Source organism: Zingiber officinale, chromosome 3B (assembly GCF_018446385.1).
Source record: "Zingiber officinale cultivar Zhangliang chromosome 3B, Zo_v1.1, whole genome shotgun sequence".
Classification (NCBI taxonomy): domain Eukaryota; kingdom Viridiplantae; phylum Streptophyta; class Magnoliopsida; order Zingiberales; family Zingiberaceae; genus Zingiber; species Zingiber officinale.
The window spans coordinates 808,987-828,805 of NC_055991.1; the positions used below are offsets into that span (position 1 = coordinate 808,987).

A 19,819-nucleotide genomic window follows, 5' to 3' on the forward strand; every position below is an offset into this window, starting at 1 on the left:
TTTCCCATACAAACGCACGGTCAAGATGGCGTGTAAGACGCAATCCAAAAATCTAACCGTCAATGGCCAAGATCCACTGCGGCTGCTTCCGCTGGGTGTGAAATTTAAAAGTATATAATATTTTACCTTCTTTTTTTTTTTTTTTGAAAAAATGAAAATAAATTAATAAATAAGCAGGCAAACAGCTCGAATACTGACGAGCTGTCGCGTAAACGTCGGAGCCGTTTCGAGTTCCGACCCTCGTGCTCTGCTCCTAACGAGGATATTTCGACCACTTTCTTCCGAGCCCTAGATCTCCGCCCTCGACGAATCCTAGTTGGCCGCGATCGGGTCCGCGTAGCCGGTCGCCGGCAGCTTCTCGGATCTGAAGTCTCGTGGCGGCCGCGGCGACTGAATCTGGTCGCCGTGGATTGGGTTTTGGTCTTCGTTTGTAATGCGGCGCCTGGACGCCGAGGAGCGTGGCGGGAGCTGAAGTTGGCGCATTTGCGTTCTCGATAGGGTACGCAGTTGGATCGATCTTGATTGGTACTGGTGGCGAATCTTGCTGAGAGGAGTTCCTTTTCGAAGATGGATTTGTCTGATATTAGCGAGGAGTTGTCCCGTGCGGAGGGGCAGATCAACGATATTTTTCGGGCATTATCGTAAGAATAAATTTCTTTGCTGAAATACTACAATTTTGTAGGCACTGCTGAGGCAAATTTTCGGGTTGATCAATTCTTTTTCCTATAGAAAAATCTTTTTTTTTTTAAGTTTATTTTTTACACATTGAAACTGATCATCCCTACAACCGACATTTGTTGCCAAAAATGGTAGGTAATTGACAATTCAAAGCTAAGGTGATCAGTCTAGATAAACATGGTATTTTTTGGATGTCGTAGGCCTAACAATTCAATGAGGGAAATAAGCAATAGTCACTATGACTTGTAATGTCTTTCTTCCATTTCTGTTTCTTTCTAAGAGGAAGAAACACCAAATACATGATTCTATTGGTTTTGACATCTTATCATCAACATTCAGACCTAGAAAAAAAATCTTAATATCACCACTATATTGAATTGGAGTAAATTATAAGCTTTGTAGATCTCTCAGTCATATATTGCCTTGATATTTTTTACTGTTTTGTGATGGGTGAATCTTCTAATGACTGATTACAATGATGGTATACCTTGTAATAACTGATCACAATGGCCAACGTGTATACAGAAATGGATTTCAGAAACTGGATAAGATCAGGGACTCCAACAGACGGAGTAGGCAATTAGAGGAACTGACTGACAAGATGAGGGAATGCAAGAGGTACTCTCTTATAGATAGTCATTGCCTAATGTTCCAGAGTCATCACTATTATTGAATTTTGTTGGTGATCTTCTTGCCACTCTTTTATTGATACCTGAATTGTTTTTCATTCTGCATCTATAATTTCTTCAATTTGGGCACAGTTATTTTACTTCATGACTGACCATTGAAAGGGCGAGGCAATGCAAAAAATGTCTTTTTTTTTGCAATATTAAATGTAAAAAATGTGAGTGACTTGCATCATTGTAATTAGTGACATGACAAGCAATTGGGGAGTCTAAGATGCAGTTAGGTGTTCTGTATGCAGTTAAAATTCTCGGTGTGTGTCTAGATCTGGGTTTTGCAACAGACAAACTTGGCTGAGTGTATCTTTAGTTATTTTGTTTAAAAGCTCCAAGTTATTCTATTTTTTCTAGATATAGTCGATAGCAAATGTGCTCTAAGGTAGACAAATGATAAGTGTTGCAACAAAATTAATTTTTTTTCATCTTTTGTATGCCAGGCTCATCAAAGAGTTTGAAAGAGTCATGAAGGAAGAGGAAAATAGGAATACCCATGACACAAACAAGATGCTGAATGAGAGGAAACAATCAATGGTGGATTTTCCTCAGATTCTGGAGTATTAATCCTTTTTGTAAACATCAATGTACTAATTCATTAGCTTTGTTTGACAGATTAAAGAACTAAACTCATATGTTGCTCTGAAAAAGCAGTGAGTAGCTCTGTCTTTTCTGTTCTTTCCTCAGATGAACGTAATAGAATGATGTACTTGTTTCTGTTTACCTTATCTACTAAATAATGGTTATGGGACAATTTCTAAACTCCAGAATTGGGCTTCATACTGTGAATACATTTCCCTTAAAAGCTGCTGCAGCAACAAACTAGTTGGTTTGACTATTTGTAATTATGCGCTTCACTTCATCAAGGGTTTCAAACCACTAAGGCTTTTAAGGCCTTTTGTTTCCATATTTTTTCCCTATGGTTAATCTATTATGAGATTGAATTCTTCTTTTTCATCTTCTTGAAAGATATGACTCCTTTCTTTATCATGAGGACTAGATAGAAGAACTAAGTTTGTGCTAGTCATGGTTTGAAATAGTTCTATGGACATGTAATTAGGACTTAAACTTCATTGTTATTCGAGTGAATGGCAATAACTTCCAAATAACTCAAGAGATTCATAAATTCATCAAGAACTGGCAATGCTTAACATTTCCATCTTGATTTGTTATATTTTCATGATATTTATTTCAGTATACACTCAATCTTTCATATTTTGGACATTTGGTTTGACTTTGGCAAAGTTGATTGAGTTCAGTTGACAACCCCAAATTGAACATATGAATCTATTATTGCCGCATGCTTGATTTGAATCAAGACCTTCTGCTCTAGTATTGTGTTAAAATTAATTGACTTTATCCTAAAGCTCCAGTTTTTAGGAAAAGAGCTATTTGTGTAATATATCCTTAATAGACTTCATTCTTTTTTTTAAAACCATGTTCAAAGACTTTTGTAATCTACTTAACTAAGATTACCGAAATTTCTTATCCAATACTTGCACATTTCCTTTCAAAAAGTTTTCTTTTGTTGATTACAGGCATGCAAGTGAAAATAAAAGGATTGATCTCTTTGATGTTCCTGATGGTGGTGATGTGTTTGGTGAAGAAAACGTTTTGTTGGCATCATGTATGTATTCTTTTGCATCCAGTTAAAAATGCTTCATATAAATGTGAGAAGATAAAAGAAAGATTAGGATTTTATCATTTGTTCCTAAGAGTTGAGAAATGCTAGAAAGTGACTGATTTTGGTCATTTTGCTAAGAGGAAGAAGATGCTAGATGATTTGAAAATAAGTTTGATGTTGGCTCCAAGATTTGAGAGAGATTTTTTTTTGTTACAAATATATAATAAATTGTTGGATCAAAGTAAAAGATTTTACAAAAGTGTATTCTGTGTAACTCAGAAGAACTTAAGTTCTAAATCTGGAGTTTTGGGGAACATTGAAGACTCATTTTCCAAGCTAGTTTCCTTGGATACTGTATGAACTTGAACCTCCGGGTCATATGCAATGCACAATCAATGCAGTGTTCTAAAGTTCTACTGCACAATGCATGGTCACTTTTGTTGGTCTCAATGGGCACTAACCAACAACCCAATTTTTCAAAAAATCCTAAGGATTAAGGTAATTATTATTATTTTGTTGCATAGAGCTCATCCAGTTGGACAGATTTGATGGCTTGTAGAAAAGGATGCACCTACTTCTTGCAGTGTTAAAAGTGGCCTACGTCTGTAATACTTCTTAGCCTCAAGAGAGAGAAACCTTTAAGTCATCCTAATGGGAGAACGACAAATACATGGGCCATGGTTGCATACCCAATTCGATGTCGTGACATGTGAGAGACCTACGAACACCATGCGACCACAAAGGCAAGTTAGGATGCAAATTATATCTCAAGATGTGGTGAACAAAAAGTTTCTTTGAAGTAAATTTGATAATTCTCGCATGGCTGATAAAGAAAGTTGACTTTAGGAGAGTATATGGTCTGATGCAAAGTGGAGGGATAACAATTTAACTTCATACCTAATGAATACATATATGGAACTAACCTATATTCATGAGATATTACTCTGATAAGTCTAACAGAGTTAATAGATCTATCTTCTTTGGTTTTAGTTTTTTTTTATATCTCTGAAAGAAATGATTGGAGCAAATAGAAACCTGAATTTCTCTATTCTTTTCTCTTATATACAATGTGTCAGCTATGACCAATCAACAATTGATGGACCATGGAAACCATATGATGGATGAAACTGATCAGACTATAGAAAGGACAAAGAAGGTTGGTATCTCTATTCATGCATTCTCTTGGGCCAAAGATTACCCTCTTTCATCTCCTGTTTATTTTTACCTGAGTCATACGGATCTAATTCTTGCAAGTTATACTGTGAAATGGGTCCTCAGATCTGTTTAGATAATGATATACTGTGGTAAAAATAAACAGATCTGTTATGTGCTGTTCAATGAAGCTCATGTTCATATATTTAGAGAAGTTGCATTAGTTCTTAAGCTCTAACGCAATCTGCAACCTTTTTCAATTTTATAAAATCGTGGTACTGATCTGCCATACTTTATGGATTAGAGTTTTGGGCTGTGAGGGAGCAATACAACAACAACAACAACCACCAAGTTTTATCCCACTAGGTGGTGTCGGTTATATGGATCCTTTTACGCCATTGAGTTCTATCTCCTACTAAGCTTAAAACTTTTTTCTTCTAGTGTTTCCCGCCAACATTCTAATTAGTATTTACTCCTTCATATGTTTCATCTAACAAAACAATATCATCTACAAACAACATCTACCACGGTAGTGTGTCTTGAATGTGTGCAGCGAGTTCGTTCATAATTAGTGTAAAATGATAGAGACTTAGAGCTGAATTAATTCAAAAAGTGAGGGAGCAATACATTCAAAAAGTTAATCCAATGAGGATTTAGAGCTGAATTAATTCAAAAAGTGAGGGAGCAATGCATTCAAAAAGTTAATCCAACGATGATGAAAATCTTAGTATGCATGTGTGCGGTTGTTAGGAAAAAAAATTAACTATTAAGTAGAAATTTAGTGTAGGTGCAATAGCTGATAAAAGGAAAGTAAATAAGTTGAGATAGTACAAATATGTTCAGTGAAGGTTAATAGATTCTATAGTTGGAAGAGTTGAATCTATTAGAATGAAATGTGTAACGTGTAAAGGGAGATCAAAGAAAACACAAGTCGGCAGGATAAAAATGATTTAATTAATTTAGATATTATTAGTGATATAACTTTGCATAAAATACAATGGAGTGAAAAGAGTCATGTAGTAGACTCCAGATAGTTGAGACAAGTATGACTTGATCAGGATGATGGCTTCTTCAATAAGAAAAAGGAAACTAACTTCTCGTATTGTTCATTGGTATCCTAATGAACTGAGTAGTCCTCTTTCTAGTTATTAATTTGGAAATTTATTGACCATTTTTTATATACAGGTTGTTGAACAAACTGTCAATGTAGGAGCAGAAACAGCAGCTGCTCTGAAGGCTCAGGTCTGTCCTTTGTCACCTTATAAGCTAGTTAATAACAATCAATTTACATGAAACACACATTTCTTCAACTGTTTATAAATTTTCATAATATTGCAGACTGAGCAAATGAATAGAGTTGTGAATGATCTGGATTCAATCCACTTTTCAATAAAGAAAGCTGGTAAACTTGTGAAAGAAATCGGCAGACAGGTAGTTTTTTCAAGAACTTGTTGCCACGGTTCTTTATTGTCCTGTTTTGGTTCCATGATTCCCATTCTGGATTTTAGGTTGCAACTGATCGGTGCATAATGGGGATGCTTTTCCTTATAGTGATGGGAGTCATTGCAGTTATAATTGTAAAGGTACATCATTCATATCCTTGTTCTAAATTCCAAGAATATTTTAACTTCTTGATTATTATTTACATGATTGAATATTTCAATTAAAATCAATTGCTAATGATCCATTTGGTTCCTAGAATAGAATAGAAAGTAACAAGATACCTATCCCTAGGGAATGAAATATGTATGGAATAGAATTAGAATAATTATATTCTTTAGTTTGTTGTGTGGAAATGTTATAAAGAACAAGGAATACTTTAGACAATGATAAATAGCCCTACCTGCAATATTTTACCCAGCGCTTCCAGATTGTAGGATCTGTTTGGTTCGACTCTACATTGATCTTTCGCGCAGAAGGGTCCATTCGTCCTGTCCGGAGAACTAGAATTGTCCGTAACCTGTCCATCCATTTTTGTCCATCCTACCCGATTCAACAAGTCCATTTTGGCCCATCCGACCACACTGAGACCTCAGGCCGCGCGATCAAACGGCTCTGTTGAAACAATCGACTCATTGCTTATATATTAGTGTTGAATAAGTACGGATATTATGTATATATCTTCTTATATGTACATATCAATAGAAAAATACATTCTATAGAAATTGACATTCCGAATTCATTTTTATAACTAACCATAGGAATAACTTAATGAAGATTCATAGGAATAGAATAACTATTCCAAAACAAACCCATTATAAATCTTTTGTTTTAGCAGAGCATATTATAGCATAGTTAACCTAAATTTAGTTGCTTTGCTGGTCAAAGTGTTATACAAAATTGCTTTGTTAGTTAAAACCAGCAACTTTTCTCTTTTTTTTAGTTAAAAGACTGACTCATTCACTGCGGACTAATTTTTTCCCCCCCTTCTTTCGATCATTGTGCATTAATATAAATAGTTTCTGACAATTTTCTCCATTTTTCTAGCTCGTGCATCCAAATAACAAAGACATTCTGGATATTCCTGGACTTGCTCCTCCAGCTGCCAGGAAACTTCTTTAATCTCAGCGGGATTCTATATTTTTTCCATATGCAATCTAATCTAGTATTTGTCATCCAATATCTGTACTTTAAGGATAATTCATACATATAAGTTTTATTTTGCCAGCGCAGCATTTTGTCTACGAAGATGCGGATGATCAATTGGTTTGGATCTTGAAAACTATTATCTTGAATTAAAAAAATCTGTCTTTATCTAATCCAAATGTGAGAATATACCAAAATAGATTCCCATTAATTCTAATGGGTTAGCAAAATCATTCACCCAAATATGTTTAAACAAATCCTGCACACCACGATCACAACTGACCATTTATGGGAGCTCCTAATAATTATTTTATAGACTACTGAATCAGTTGATTTATATATATGAATACTAATCTTTTACAAGTCTGTATGAATACTTGAAGTAATACAAGTATGTTGATTTGAAGAGAAATATCAAGAAATAAAAAAGTAAATGGTCAACAATATTATTAAACTAAAAAAAATTTCTTGAACATTAACTAAATATATTCTTATATAGACCAAAAAATTAAAAATTTAAGACGTACAAGAAAAAAAAAATTTAATCGAAGACAAGATTCTACTTAAAAAGAAAAAAAAAATTAATAAACTCACATCCTAGAAATTTTAAACAGACTAACCATCTTAAAATACAAAAGATAGAAATTATCAAAATAACTTATAACACTAAAATAATCTGAAAATTATAAAAAATAATAATTTATTAAAAATAAAAAAATCCAACTAATCCTCCAGTATCAGAAGCGCTTTAAAAGAGGGTTAGACGGGTCGGAAACAGATCCTAGAACTACTCCAATGCTCAATTTAGAGTTTGCTTGAGGTAGTTAATGGTGATAATTTTGCATGTGTATGAAAATATTGTTAAGTAATAAAAAATCGAATCCATAGAGACTGATGACTGAATACCAGCTTACTAAATAGATTTAATTATTCGGATTAAATCAAAGATGTAGGATGTCATGAATACAGAGATCAACAACTAAAGAGAAAATAGAAAAGAAAGAGAGAGACAATAATACTCAGGAAGGAAAGACATATAGTAATTGCCTCCATATATAGGTTGATGAGTGACAGTGATATAAGATGTCATGAATCTCCTCATACCTTCTATATATACCACCTACACATCTTCTATATAAGAATGGTTATCCCAAATAAATATTTCGCATTCAATAAGAATTTCCTTCTTTGTTGATAGGTATATCTTAGGGGTGAAATCCCACATGCTAGGAAATTGACTAAATCGACGTACCACGAAGCTCTCAAACTTCTTACTGCCAAGAATTGCACATCCAGAAAAAAAATCATTTATTGGTAAGTCGATGTTCCTCTCCTCCGAAAAATCTTGATTTAATCAAGAGAGATGGTCTGCCACCATATTTTCCTATCCTTTCTTTTCTTAGATTTCTAAGTCAAACTCTTGAAGAAGTAATATCCACCGAATAAGTCAGGGTTTGACATCCTTCTAATTCAAAAGATATCGAATCGCCACATGATCAGTATAAACTATCACCTTAGATCCTACCAAGTATGACATGAATTTGTCAAATGCAAATACTACCTCTAACAACTCGTTCTCAATTGTGGCATAGTTAACTTGTGCATCATCAAGTGTTCGGCTAGCATAGTGTATAGCATTCAATTTTTTATCTTTCCTTTCTCCTAATACCGTTTCTACAATGAAATCACTAACGTCATACATAATTTCGAAAGGTAAATTCCAATCCGGAGCCTACATCACTGGGGCTATCACTAGAGTTTTCTTTATTCTGTGAAAAGTTTCCAAGCATTTTAGATCAAAGTTAAAATCTGCATTCTTCACAAGTAACTTTGTGAACGACTTAGAAATCTTAGAGAAATTCTTTATAAATCGCTGATAGAATCTCGTATGCCCCAGGAAACTTCGTACTCCCTTCACATTTGCTGGGGGAGGTAATTTCTCTATAACTTTGATTTCTACCTTGTCCACCTTGATCCCTTTCTCGAAAACTATATGCCCCAGAACTATCCCTAAGTTGACCATAAAATGACATTTTCCTAATTTAGGACTAAACTAGCTTCTTCAAATCTCTGCAACACTTTGAAAAGATTTGCTAAACATGAATCAAAATCGATACCATATACAAAAAAATAATCTAGAAAAACCTCCATTATGTATTCGATGAAATATGAAAAGATAGCTATCATGCATCTCTAGAAAGTAGTTGGAGCATTATAAAGGCCAAATAACATCCTTCTAAGTGCCAACGTCTCGTAAAGGCAAGTGAATATAGTCTTCTCTTGAATCAAAATATGATAGAATCCTGAATATCTATTCGAAAAGCAATAATGTGAGTGTTTGGCCAATCATTTTAGCATTTGATCAATGAAGGGTAAAGGAAAATGGTCTTTTTAAAGTCACCTTGTTCAACTTTTTATAATCAATTCACATGTGCCACCCTGTAACTATTCTAGCTGGAATTAACTCATCATTTCTATTTTTAACCACAGTTATACCTCCTTTTTTGGGACTACATGAATTGGACTCATTCATTCACTGTTCGAAATGAGATATATCACCTCTGCATCCAACAATTTCAACACCTCTTCTGAATCACATCTTTCATATTGGGATTCAACCGTCTCTGAGGTTCTACAAAAGGTTTATAATCATTTTCAAGTAAAATCCTATGAATGTAATAGGATAAGTCTATTTCTTTTATGTCTTAGATTGAGTACCCTAGGGCTTTCCTATGTACTCTAAGTTCCTTTAACAATTTCTAAGTTTTGACCTCGTTCAATTCAGCATTTACAATCACAAGATAAGTGGAGTTTGGTCCCAAAAATTAATATATGAGGGTTGAAGGTAGTGGTTTCAACTTAATGTGAAAAACTTTCATCCTTAATTCTTTATCTTTGCCTGACTCAAATTCTTCAACATTTTCCTCCACCCTAAATAGATTTGGATTACGGTCTACATCTTGTGACAAATCATGTTCTCCCTCTTCTCCATTTAGTTCTTCATTAACCTTTTTTTGAACAACTGTATCTAATACCTCCACTCTGCAATAAGTTTCCAATTCGGAAGGCAACCGAATAGCCTTAGATAGATTAAATTTAACCTTTTGTCCACCTATTGTCAATGAGAGTTGATGGCTCTTAACATCGAATACCGCGCTAGTTGTGGCTAAAAATGACTTCTCTAATATGAAGGGAATATGTGTGTCTTCCTCCATATCCAAAATCATAAAGTCTGCCGACGCCATGTATTCTCTGTTCTATATTGGTATATATCCTTTATCTCCCCTGAAGGATATTTGATTGTACGATCCACCAGCTATAAGGACACATCTATAGGTTTCAATTCTTTCAGTCCAATTCTTCTAAATAATGCATATGACATGAGATTTACACTATATCCCAAATCACAAATGACTCTATCAATGTAGACATTCTCAATAATATATGATATCGAAAAACTCTCAGGATCCTTCAGTTTGGAAAGTTTCCCATCCTGTATTAGCGCAATGTATCCCCTATACAATGTCATAGCAATTTGTCCCTCTATGTCACCTTTTAAAGCCAATGCATTTTTTAGAAATTTTGCATAGCTCGATGGTTGTGATGTCCTATTCTGGGAAGTTGCCTGATTTAAAATGTCTTATCGAACTCTAGAACCTCCAAATTTGTCTTTAATTATTTTGTACCTCTTTTTGGGCTCATCCTGTGCATGGCTAAGCATTGTGCAAAAAACTTTATATGTTCTTCACTCCCTTGGGAGGATCTCTCATTCATGTGTTCTCCCTATAGGCTTAGATTTGATGTCACTTCCTCTATAAATGAATAAGATTCTTTCACATTTTTCTTCATCAAAGCACCCCCGTACCATCAAATCCAAAGAAACCTTGGTTGCTTCAGAGATTTCCATATAAAACAGATGAATTATAAACTATTCTTCAAGGTCATGATGGGAGCACTTTACTAATAATCTCTTTAAGTCTTTCCCAAACTGTAAACAAGGATTCTCCTTTTGCCGGTTGGAAGTTTATGATTTCACTTCTACATTTTGTTATCTTGGTTAGTGAAAAATATTTGTTTAGAAAATACTTTTCCATCTGATCTCAATTCGTGATACTTTTTGATTATCTTCTCATAGGTGATCGTGGGGCCAACCGTGTGGAGTCGCTGAGATGGCATATTCCATTTTTTACTACCATTTATGTACATATTAATATAAAAATACATACCATAAAAATTGGCATTCTGAATTCATTTTTATAACTAGCCATAGGAATAACTTTATGAAAATTCATAGGAATAGAATAACTACTCCAAAACAAACACATTATAATTCTTTTGTTTTAGTATAGCATATTTAACCTAAATTTAGTTGCTTTGCTAATCAAAGTTCTTTTTTTACAAAGTGATATACAAATTGCTTTGTTAGTTAAAGCTGAAAACCATCAACTTTCCTCTTTTTTAAGTTGAAAGACCAACTCATCCACCTCGGACTAGATTTTTTTTCCCTTTCTTTTGGATCAATGCCCTCATTCATTACTATAAAATAGTTTCTAACAAATTTCTGCATTTTCCAGCTTGTGCATCCAAATAACAAAAACGTATTGGATAGTCTTGGACTTGCCCCTCCAGCTGCTAGGAAACTTCTTTAATCTCAATAGGATTCTATATTTTTTCCATATGCAATCTAATCTAGTATTTGTCATCCAATATCTGTACTAGGATAATTTATACATATAAGGTTTATTTGGTCAACGCAGCATGTTGTCTACGAAGATGTGTATGGTTTATTGGTTTGGATCCAAAAATCTGAAAAACACCTAAAAGATTGAACATTATTTACCATTAAATCAGCTGATAAAAGAAATAAATACAGTTGGAGAAGTATTGACAGAAGTCAACAGAAACATGTTGTCTTTTATGATAGGAAGAGTTAGGATGCTTGATTGAAACAAACGGGCACCAATAACACGAAGGCCGATGAAGGTGGCGTTGGCATTGACAGAGCGACGACTTTGACACATGCTATATATATTTCTATATATGTGTTAGAAACTTGGACTTCCTGTGGAACCAAAGGCCGGTGGTAACGGAACCGATAGTACTTGGGTCCTGCATACACACAGACAAGTACACGGAGCGTTAGATACTAAAAATCATAGAAGAGGTCTCTGACGCAAGCTCTTCGATGCTCAAGTCAGGTCCCTTTTCTGGCGAAGCAGTGTACGAAGGAAAAAAGGAACTGCTGATGATGCGTGTAGATGTACACGTACTTATCCAATGAATAGGACTCCCATTTTATATGCCTCTACTTGCCTTTTGAGCTTGTGCACTGCCAGAGAATGTCGGGTGTCAGGGATTGTCGGGTGAGGGAAGATATTCGATGACCTCCCATTGACAGGAGGAAGGTTCCACTCTTAGTGTGTGGCAGAACCCTGGAATATTCCTTGACTCACAACAGTTATTCTCTGGCAGGAGGTTACGATTCTCTGACACTATTGTTAGTGTTGTCCACCCTGCCTCGGTTCAATCGCAGATAGCTTGAGATGATTGTTCAAATGAGGTGAAATGACTGAGCCTGGATGCCCTGGTCTAGGGGCAGCTAGCCAGGGGCTATCTAAGGACTATGCCCGAGCGAGATGAAGAGAATACGCCATGCAGAATAGGTCGGGGATCATCTGAGACTGTGACTAGGGACCTAGCCTTCATGATCTGACTGGTGAAGAGCCGGTCGGAACTGTCTGGCAAATGTGTCAGGCCATATGTATAGTAAAGCATGAGTTTGGGAGATCTGATCAGTAGGTGGCAGACCAAGAACTAGTCAAAACCGGTCCTAGGGCCCAGACTTGAGGACCTGACCTGCCTGTGACCGACCGAAAATTATGCGGATGGTGAAGTAGCGAGGCCTAACCATCACCTTTCCTTGACTGTTGACTATCACACCCTCCTGATCATTGACTGCCTAATTCTCTTCACCATTGATTGTCACGTCCTCTTGACCCTTGACTTTCTAATATCATCGGGTCCCTCATTTATGCACTGTATCAAATATAATAACAATAGCTAAGGAGAAAACAAAATCCATAAACCTAGATAACTTCTCTTATTGTCTCTTATATCAAATGAATAAAGAAAGCTAATGAGAAGATACCAAGCTAGGCATTGAAGAATAGTACAATATGTAATCATTAATCAGCCATTTATCTACTCCATGTCGTCTTGCTTCTCGGATTTGGATAGGTACCGCTTCTGTGTTGGTTCTGGGACGGGTTGGTGGGGGTGTTGGGGTGAGTGTATTCACCTTTTACCACCATCAGATCTGGATAGGTGAAATAAATAGTAGTTACGAACAAGAAGAATGGTAACAAATAGAAACTTTCAAATACCTAATGCATTGTAGACATAACCAAATACACACAGAGTGCCAGTAAAGGAATAATTGATGCAGTGCCTCCGAGACTATTAGAATGCATACAAAAATTCAGAAAGAAAGGAGCAGAACGTTTCAGATATTTTAACACAGAACTAGCATGCGCTATACTTAGAAATGTACAAATATCAAATTAGAAACTTTTGGAATTTTTCGAGTGTTTCAGATCGCTTTCACTCTTCTAAAATGTCAGTGTAGCATTAGGTCTCAAGATAGTGATCTTATCATATATGTTTTTTAGAATGCATAAAAAAGGAGCAGAAGGTTTGAGAAGAACATACATAGGGTAGGCGACAAAGTTTCAACCCGTCGGTGAGGGACGGTGTTGCGACGAGTTGCGGCAATGAATGATGTCGTGGAGCAGGGTCGACGACGAAACCTTAAGCGACGTGAGAGGGATGACGAGGGGTCGGCGGTGAAACCCTAAGCGGCGTGAGAGGGTTACGACAAAGGACTGCGTCGCGACGAGGAATAACGTCGCATCGCAGGGTCAACGGTGAATCCCTAATTTTGGACGGCGTCGCGAGAGGATTGGCGTTGCGAGAGTTTTTTTGGGACTTTCGGGACGGTGTGTCGGAGAGAAATATCATGAAAAAGGAAATTAATAAAAACATCAAAATTAATTTAAAAGACGTTGATGGGACTGCCACCATGGCAGTCGCGCACAGGTGCGTAGGATATATATATATACCTTTGAACATTATATATATACACATTCATCCTTATATATATCTATAATATTTTGGAGGCTAGAAGCATTTTTAAAACCTTCCATGGTCTCTTTATGAAAGAATCTTGATAGGATCCTTTACAGTCTGTTTGGAATGATATGGAATTCAATTCCTTTTAGAATTGGAATTGAATTCCATGTTTTGGAATGATTTTTTAGCTAAGAATTGATATGGAATTCAATTCCAATTCCATCAAACAAGGCAAAAGTAAATCACACCTCTTTATGTGTGATTTAGATAGGGAATTTAATTCTCCATATTATGTCCATTGTGCCCTCATTCTCTCTTCTTTGTAAAAAAAGAAAAGAAAAAACAGAGAAGGATAAAATGGTAAAACATAAGAATTCTATAACTTAAGTTGCAATTCATTCCAAACATGAGAATTGAATTTAATTCCTTATGGAATTCAATTCATAATGGAATTCAATTCAATTCCATAACTTAAGTTATTCCAAACAGGGTGTTAATGAGCCTATTCAAATAAATCCTTTAACTTTATTTCTTATTCTAAAATAAGTTTTGGAACTTTTTTTTTTTAACCTTTTCTTTTAAAAAGGTCATTTATGTGTCTATTTAAAGAGACGTATGTAATTTTGGAAGAAAAAAAAAGTAATTTCTTTTTAAGTTAATCAAATTTTATTTAATTATTGGAGGTCGATCTCCTCGAAATGATCACCCTATCCCCCTTTTCATTTTTCTCCTTCATTTTTCCATGTGATAGGCCCTCGGGTTCTTATCAACTTGGTATCAGAGCACGTTCACTTCATCATCACCCTATAGTATCAAGCATCAACTTCTTCAACACCTCAAATCCGCATCCACCAACAAGCGCATGGTCTTAACCCTACTCAAGAGAAGAAAATCCACTCTGACATGACGATTGGGGGATCTCAACCTGATGCCAAATGGGCTCTGGAATTTAAAGCTAAGCATGAGAGAAGGATGGATAGATTCAAAAAAACTGTGGCATCGTTGGTCACAATAGTACAAGAATTGAAGGATCGTTTAGAGGCAGATTACAGCTCAAGCATACTAATCAAAAGGGGAACAAATCATCAGTCTCGACAACAATAATATGACCATAGAGCCAACTCAAATGAAGATCGAGAGCACAACTTTCCACGTATGAAGGTGGAATTTTCTCGCTGAGAATAACGATCCGAGTGGATGGATTTCAAAGGCTGAAAAATATTTTCGCTTCCATAGCACATCGGACAAGGCAAAGGTAGAACTAGCATCTATAAACCTCGAAGGCGATGCCATCCAATGGTATGACTGGCTTGCAGCATGCCATGGACCTCCAAATTAGGGGGAATTCAAAGAAGAACTCCTCAATCGATTTGGTCCTTCCTGTTATGAGAATGTGGATGAAGAATTGGCCAAAATTTGACAGACTACAACCGTACTAGAATACCAAGGACGATTCGAGTGGCTCTCTAATCGAACTCGTGATTGGTCAGAAAAGCAATTACTAGGCAATTTTAATGGACTTCGCCTTGATATACGACGAGAAGTAAAAATGAATCAACCCCGCACCATGAAGGTTGTCTTATCCTTTGCACGACTATAAGAAGAAAAGATCAATGAGGAAGGAAGAAGAAATAACAAGGTAATTTGTGAAAACACATCACATTATTCAACACCTCGTAATTTGACAAAAGAAGAGATCAAGAAAAGAATGACAAAGGGATTATGCTGGCATTGCGATGAAAAGTGGCATCGTGATCATCAATGCAAGCAAAAGAGGATACTGATGATTGAACCAATAAAGAACTCTGAGGAAGAAGATGATTTCGATGAAGGCGAAACACAGGATAATATCAACGAAATACAAGTTGACTCTATGGAAATATCAGTTCATGCCTTAGAAGGATTACAAACTCCACAAACGATGAAAGTAAAAGGATTCATTAAAAACAACCAGTGATGATACTTATAGATTCAGGAAGCACCAACAATTTTCTAGACTCAACCTTGACAAGAAGGCCTAAACAAAAAATAGAGCAAGCATCTATATTTGATGTTAAAGTGGTGGATGGACGATCACTTACAAGTTCAGGAAAGTGCGATAGTATTAAAATTTTCTTACCAAATTATGAATTAATCACATATTTCTTCCTTCTACCCCTAGATGGATGTGATGTTATACTTGGAGTACAATGGTTGAGAACATTATGAGACATAATATGAAATTTCTCTCAACTAACAATGCGCTTCCAAAATCAAGGAAAAGAAGTTTACATCATAGGCAAGAGACAATATACTATTACATCAATCAGTGGTTATCAGACAAAGTGGTTATTAAAGAAAGATTGCTTCATTTTTCTCATGCAACTCTCCATAAAAAAGGATCCGGTATTCAAAAATAAATTTGGGAGACTTTTGAAAAATAACTTATGCAATGCACAAGCAAGAATAAAGCAACTGACCGACAAACATCATTTGGAGAGAGAATTTGCAATATGAGATTGGGTTTTTTCTAAGACTTCAACCATACAAACAGGTTTCAATTCGTCCTTCAACCTCTATGAAGTTGTCGTCGAAATTTTATGGTCCTTATAAAGTGATAGAGCGTATTGGACCTGTTGCGTATTGTTTGGAGCTTCCACAAGATTCTAAAATACATCCTATATTTCATGTGTCTTGTTTAAAGAAGAAATTAGGCGACAAATTTACTCCTCAACAACACCTTCCTAAGGTGAATTTAGACGGTGAAGCTAAGTTTCAACCTTATGCTATTTTAGAAAGGAGACTTATCTATTAATTTAGTGGGACAACTTATCTATCGATGATGTAATATGGGAATTGTATGATGTCGTTCAAGAAAATTTTTCAGAATTTATTGTTAAACAACTTTGAGGACAAGTTGTTTTGAAGGGCGGTGGAATGATAGGATCCAACCTATTCAAATAAATCATTTAATTTTATTTTTTTTCTAAAATAAGTTTTGGAACTTTTCTTTTTATTTTATTTTTTCGTTTAGTTCTTTTCTTTTAAAAATGTCGTTTATGTGCCTATTTAAAAACACGTTATATAATTTTGGAAGAAAATTAATTTCTTTTTTATTAATCAAATTTTATTTGTCGATCCCTTCGAAATGATCCCTCTTTTCCCTGTTCATTTTTCTCCTTCGTTTTTACACGTTATAGGCCCCGGGTTCTTAGCATTTTGAAAACGATCTTTATGAGAGAATACCGCCTACTTCAACTGCCCTAATCTAATCTTCACCTGAGTCGCTGCCGCCTCTGCCCCGCCGGCGAACTCTCTTCCCCTCCGGAGATCCACCAGCCCTGCTGAATCGCTGCCGTTTGCCCTAAATCTGATCACCGCCAACATATGTGCACATCCTGACACCGCTACCGACTGGCCCACTAGCTGTCGAACCCACCAGCTCTATGTTTCGAGATCTGTCCTGGAGGCTTTCCATCCCTTAATTTAGCTTGCCCACTGTGACTCCTCTGCATAAATCCGTCTTCAATTTCCTACATCTGCCGCGGCGCTAGCATTCCTCGGTGGCCTGGACGCGTGTTTCGTGTTCTCGAACGGATTTGTCAGAAAGAACGAGACTGGGAGGAAGATGGGCGTTGGCAATTTCAAAGGCTAAGGTAAAGCAAAATCTCTCCTTTTCTACTTGATTTTCACTACTAACTTTACTGTGTCAATCCTTTTTCTCGTTAGTTGCTCGATCAAAAAGAGCCTATGATCAGTTTTAATCTATCAATGAAATGCATTATTGATGCACTTTGGCTGTGGAAATTGCATAGAAGCACTGGTTTTTATCTTCATTCTCTTGTCTTAAGGAATCTTCTGTAGTTCATTTAACAACCCCTAAAGTATAAGCAATTTAAGTTGATTACTTGCTGTTTGTCTTTTCTATTTTGTTTTGCTGAAATCTTCTGTTAATAATTGCTAATATGTGTTGTTCTGTTAAGGTCCTTTTCAGGTGCTACTTGGTCATGAGAGTAAATGGGATCGTTTGGATTTTGATATGTTTAATTATTAATTGGGATAGAAAATCTAGTGTTTGTTCTAGTCACTGATAGCATCCAGGCAATCCTAGTAAAATGTTTGTCAAATGGTTTGGTTCATTCTGTCTGTTGCTCAAGGGAATTATGAGTACTATAACTGGTCTATAGCTTGTGAAGGTATGGTATTAAATGGAGACTTTCAATTAGGGTAATCAGAGTCAGCAGTTGTCTTTTAGATGCTGCTTTTAACTTCCACAAATTGTTTGCCCAAGCAAATTAGAGACCTCTTTATACTAGAATATGCAGTAGAGAGGTAAGATGTGGGACCAAAAAGAAATATAGTTTTTTATATAAAATAATCAGAGTAAATTAATAAAGAGAAAAATTCATAATAATATGTCGCAGTCGAGTCTTGAACTCTAGATCACATGTTTCGCTTGTGGAATTACTAATAAATCTTGGAATTATTTTTAGTGTAAATAGAAAAAAGGACATTAACGTAAATGCATTTTAGGCTTCACCAAAATTAGTCAGTAAAAGGGAAAGATTTTTAATAAAATAGTAAGATTATACTAATTTTTTGATCTTTTGGATTTAAAAAATCTGAGGGACAATTAGGTAATAATATTTGCATGAGGGAGTACGAAGGAGTTGAAGCAAATAAAATTTTACATAATAAAAATAGGTTTGGATTTGAAATTACAAACAAAGTTTTTTTAAAATTGAGGATTTACTTTACTCTTAAATTAAAATAGGATTGGATTTGAAATTACAGGATTACGTTAGTTCAAATTAAAATTAAGGTTTTTTCGACTCTTTCCTTTTTTTTTTTCTCACATCTTTTCTCTCTACGCAGCCGTACAGCCGTCCGTGCGACGCCCCATCGCTCCGCCCTTTTCTGTTTCTCTTCTTCTTCCCCATTTCTCCTGCTCCTTTTCTTCTCCTTCCAGCGACATCAAACCCAGCAGCCCCCTCCCTCTCCGTCTCTTCTCAAGGGCAGCACCTTGCTGCCGCGGCCACCGCCGACGCCGCCTCTCTCTTTTCTCCCTCTGCTCCTTGCTCTCCTGCATCAAAGAACAGCAACATTTTTTTGTTGCCTTCTCGTTCTCCAACAGCCAACAGTAGCCGCTAGGGATGCTGTTCTTTTTCCCAGTCAACAGCCGCGACAACAGCCGCCGGAGCTAGCTAGGTTGCCGCCGGAGCCGTTGGAGCTAGCTGAGGCCATCACTGAAGAGGAGAAAGGTTCTTCTCCTCCCTTCCCTTGTTCTGTGGTGCTGCCCCTCTTTCAAACGCAGCGGCTGCCGGACATCGCAGGAGCTCTCCGAGGCTACCAGCAGGGAGAAAAAGGTTCTCTTTCCTTCTTGTCTCAGTAGCTTTCCTTTTATTTCTTCTTCTTCCTTGTTTCAACCAACAGCAACAAATATTGTTGCTTGCTTTTGTTCCTTGCAAAATGCATTGCTATTTCTATCACTCGCTCGTATTGTCCAGACCAAGGGGAATCATAAGTGTTTCCTTCGTATCCAGTATTCTCGTTCAAAAGAGTTGTTGTCTGTACAACGACCAATTGGGGGTAAGCATTGATAAAATTGATTTATTGATGTTGAAGAAAAATGAATCAATCTGTCAGACTAATTACTATTTGTCATATAGGTTCGATTGACTTGAGCGTTTCGTAGCAACAAAACACCTTCGTAGTTTTATTGGTCGAAGGAAATTCATGAGGTATATATTTTATTAGACTTCTGTTTAAATTGGTTAAATCAAGTTGTTTTACGATAGTGGTAGCAGGTGTCATATAGAAGTGAGAATTATATTGAGATAGCGAGATTAAGATTTGATCTGTTTAATGTTATTAAAGATTTATCGAGGTTTGAGTTATTTTCATATTATATTTGTAGATATGAGTTCGAGTGGATCACGGTGATCTGCTGACATTCGAAGTATTTTGTTATTTAAAAGTGGGTACATCTATTATT

At 36.0% G+C, this 19,819-nt stretch overlaps 1 protein-coding gene across 1 annotated transcript; it reads left to right on the forward strand.

Moving 5' to 3' along the window:
- Positions 1 to 170: 170 nt before the first annotated feature.
- Positions 171 to 6,815, forward strand: LOC122055375 (novel plant SNARE 11-like). The gene is made up of 10 exons (XM_042616790.1): positions 171 to 641; positions 1,204 to 1,296; positions 1,799 to 1,892; positions 1,971 to 2,008; positions 2,894 to 2,982; positions 4,056 to 4,135; positions 5,317 to 5,373; positions 5,470 to 5,562; positions 5,640 to 5,714; positions 6,619 to 6,815. The coding sequence occupies exons 1-10, from the start codon at positions 568 to 570 to the stop codon at positions 6,691 to 6,693; spliced, it is 768 nt and encodes a 255-aa protein (XP_042472724.1). The 5' UTR covers positions 171 to 567; the 3' UTR covers positions 6,694 to 6,815.
- Positions 6,816 to 19,819: the final 13,004 nt, after the last annotated feature.

Bases quoted from the DNA above. Each gene is read 5' to 3' on its own strand.
- LOC122055375 (XM_042616790.1), top strand. From the start codon at position 568: ATGGATTTGTCTGATATTAGCGAGGAGTTGTCCCGTGCGGAGGGGCAG. The intron at 642-1,203 runs GTAAGAATAAAT...ACGTGTATACAG, and splicing joins GATATTTTTCGGGCATTATC to AAATGGATTTCAGAAACTGG. The intron at 5,374-5,469 runs GTCTGTCCTTTG...ATAATATTGCAG, and splicing joins CAGCTGCTCTGAAGGCTCAG to ACTGAGCAAATGAATAGAGT.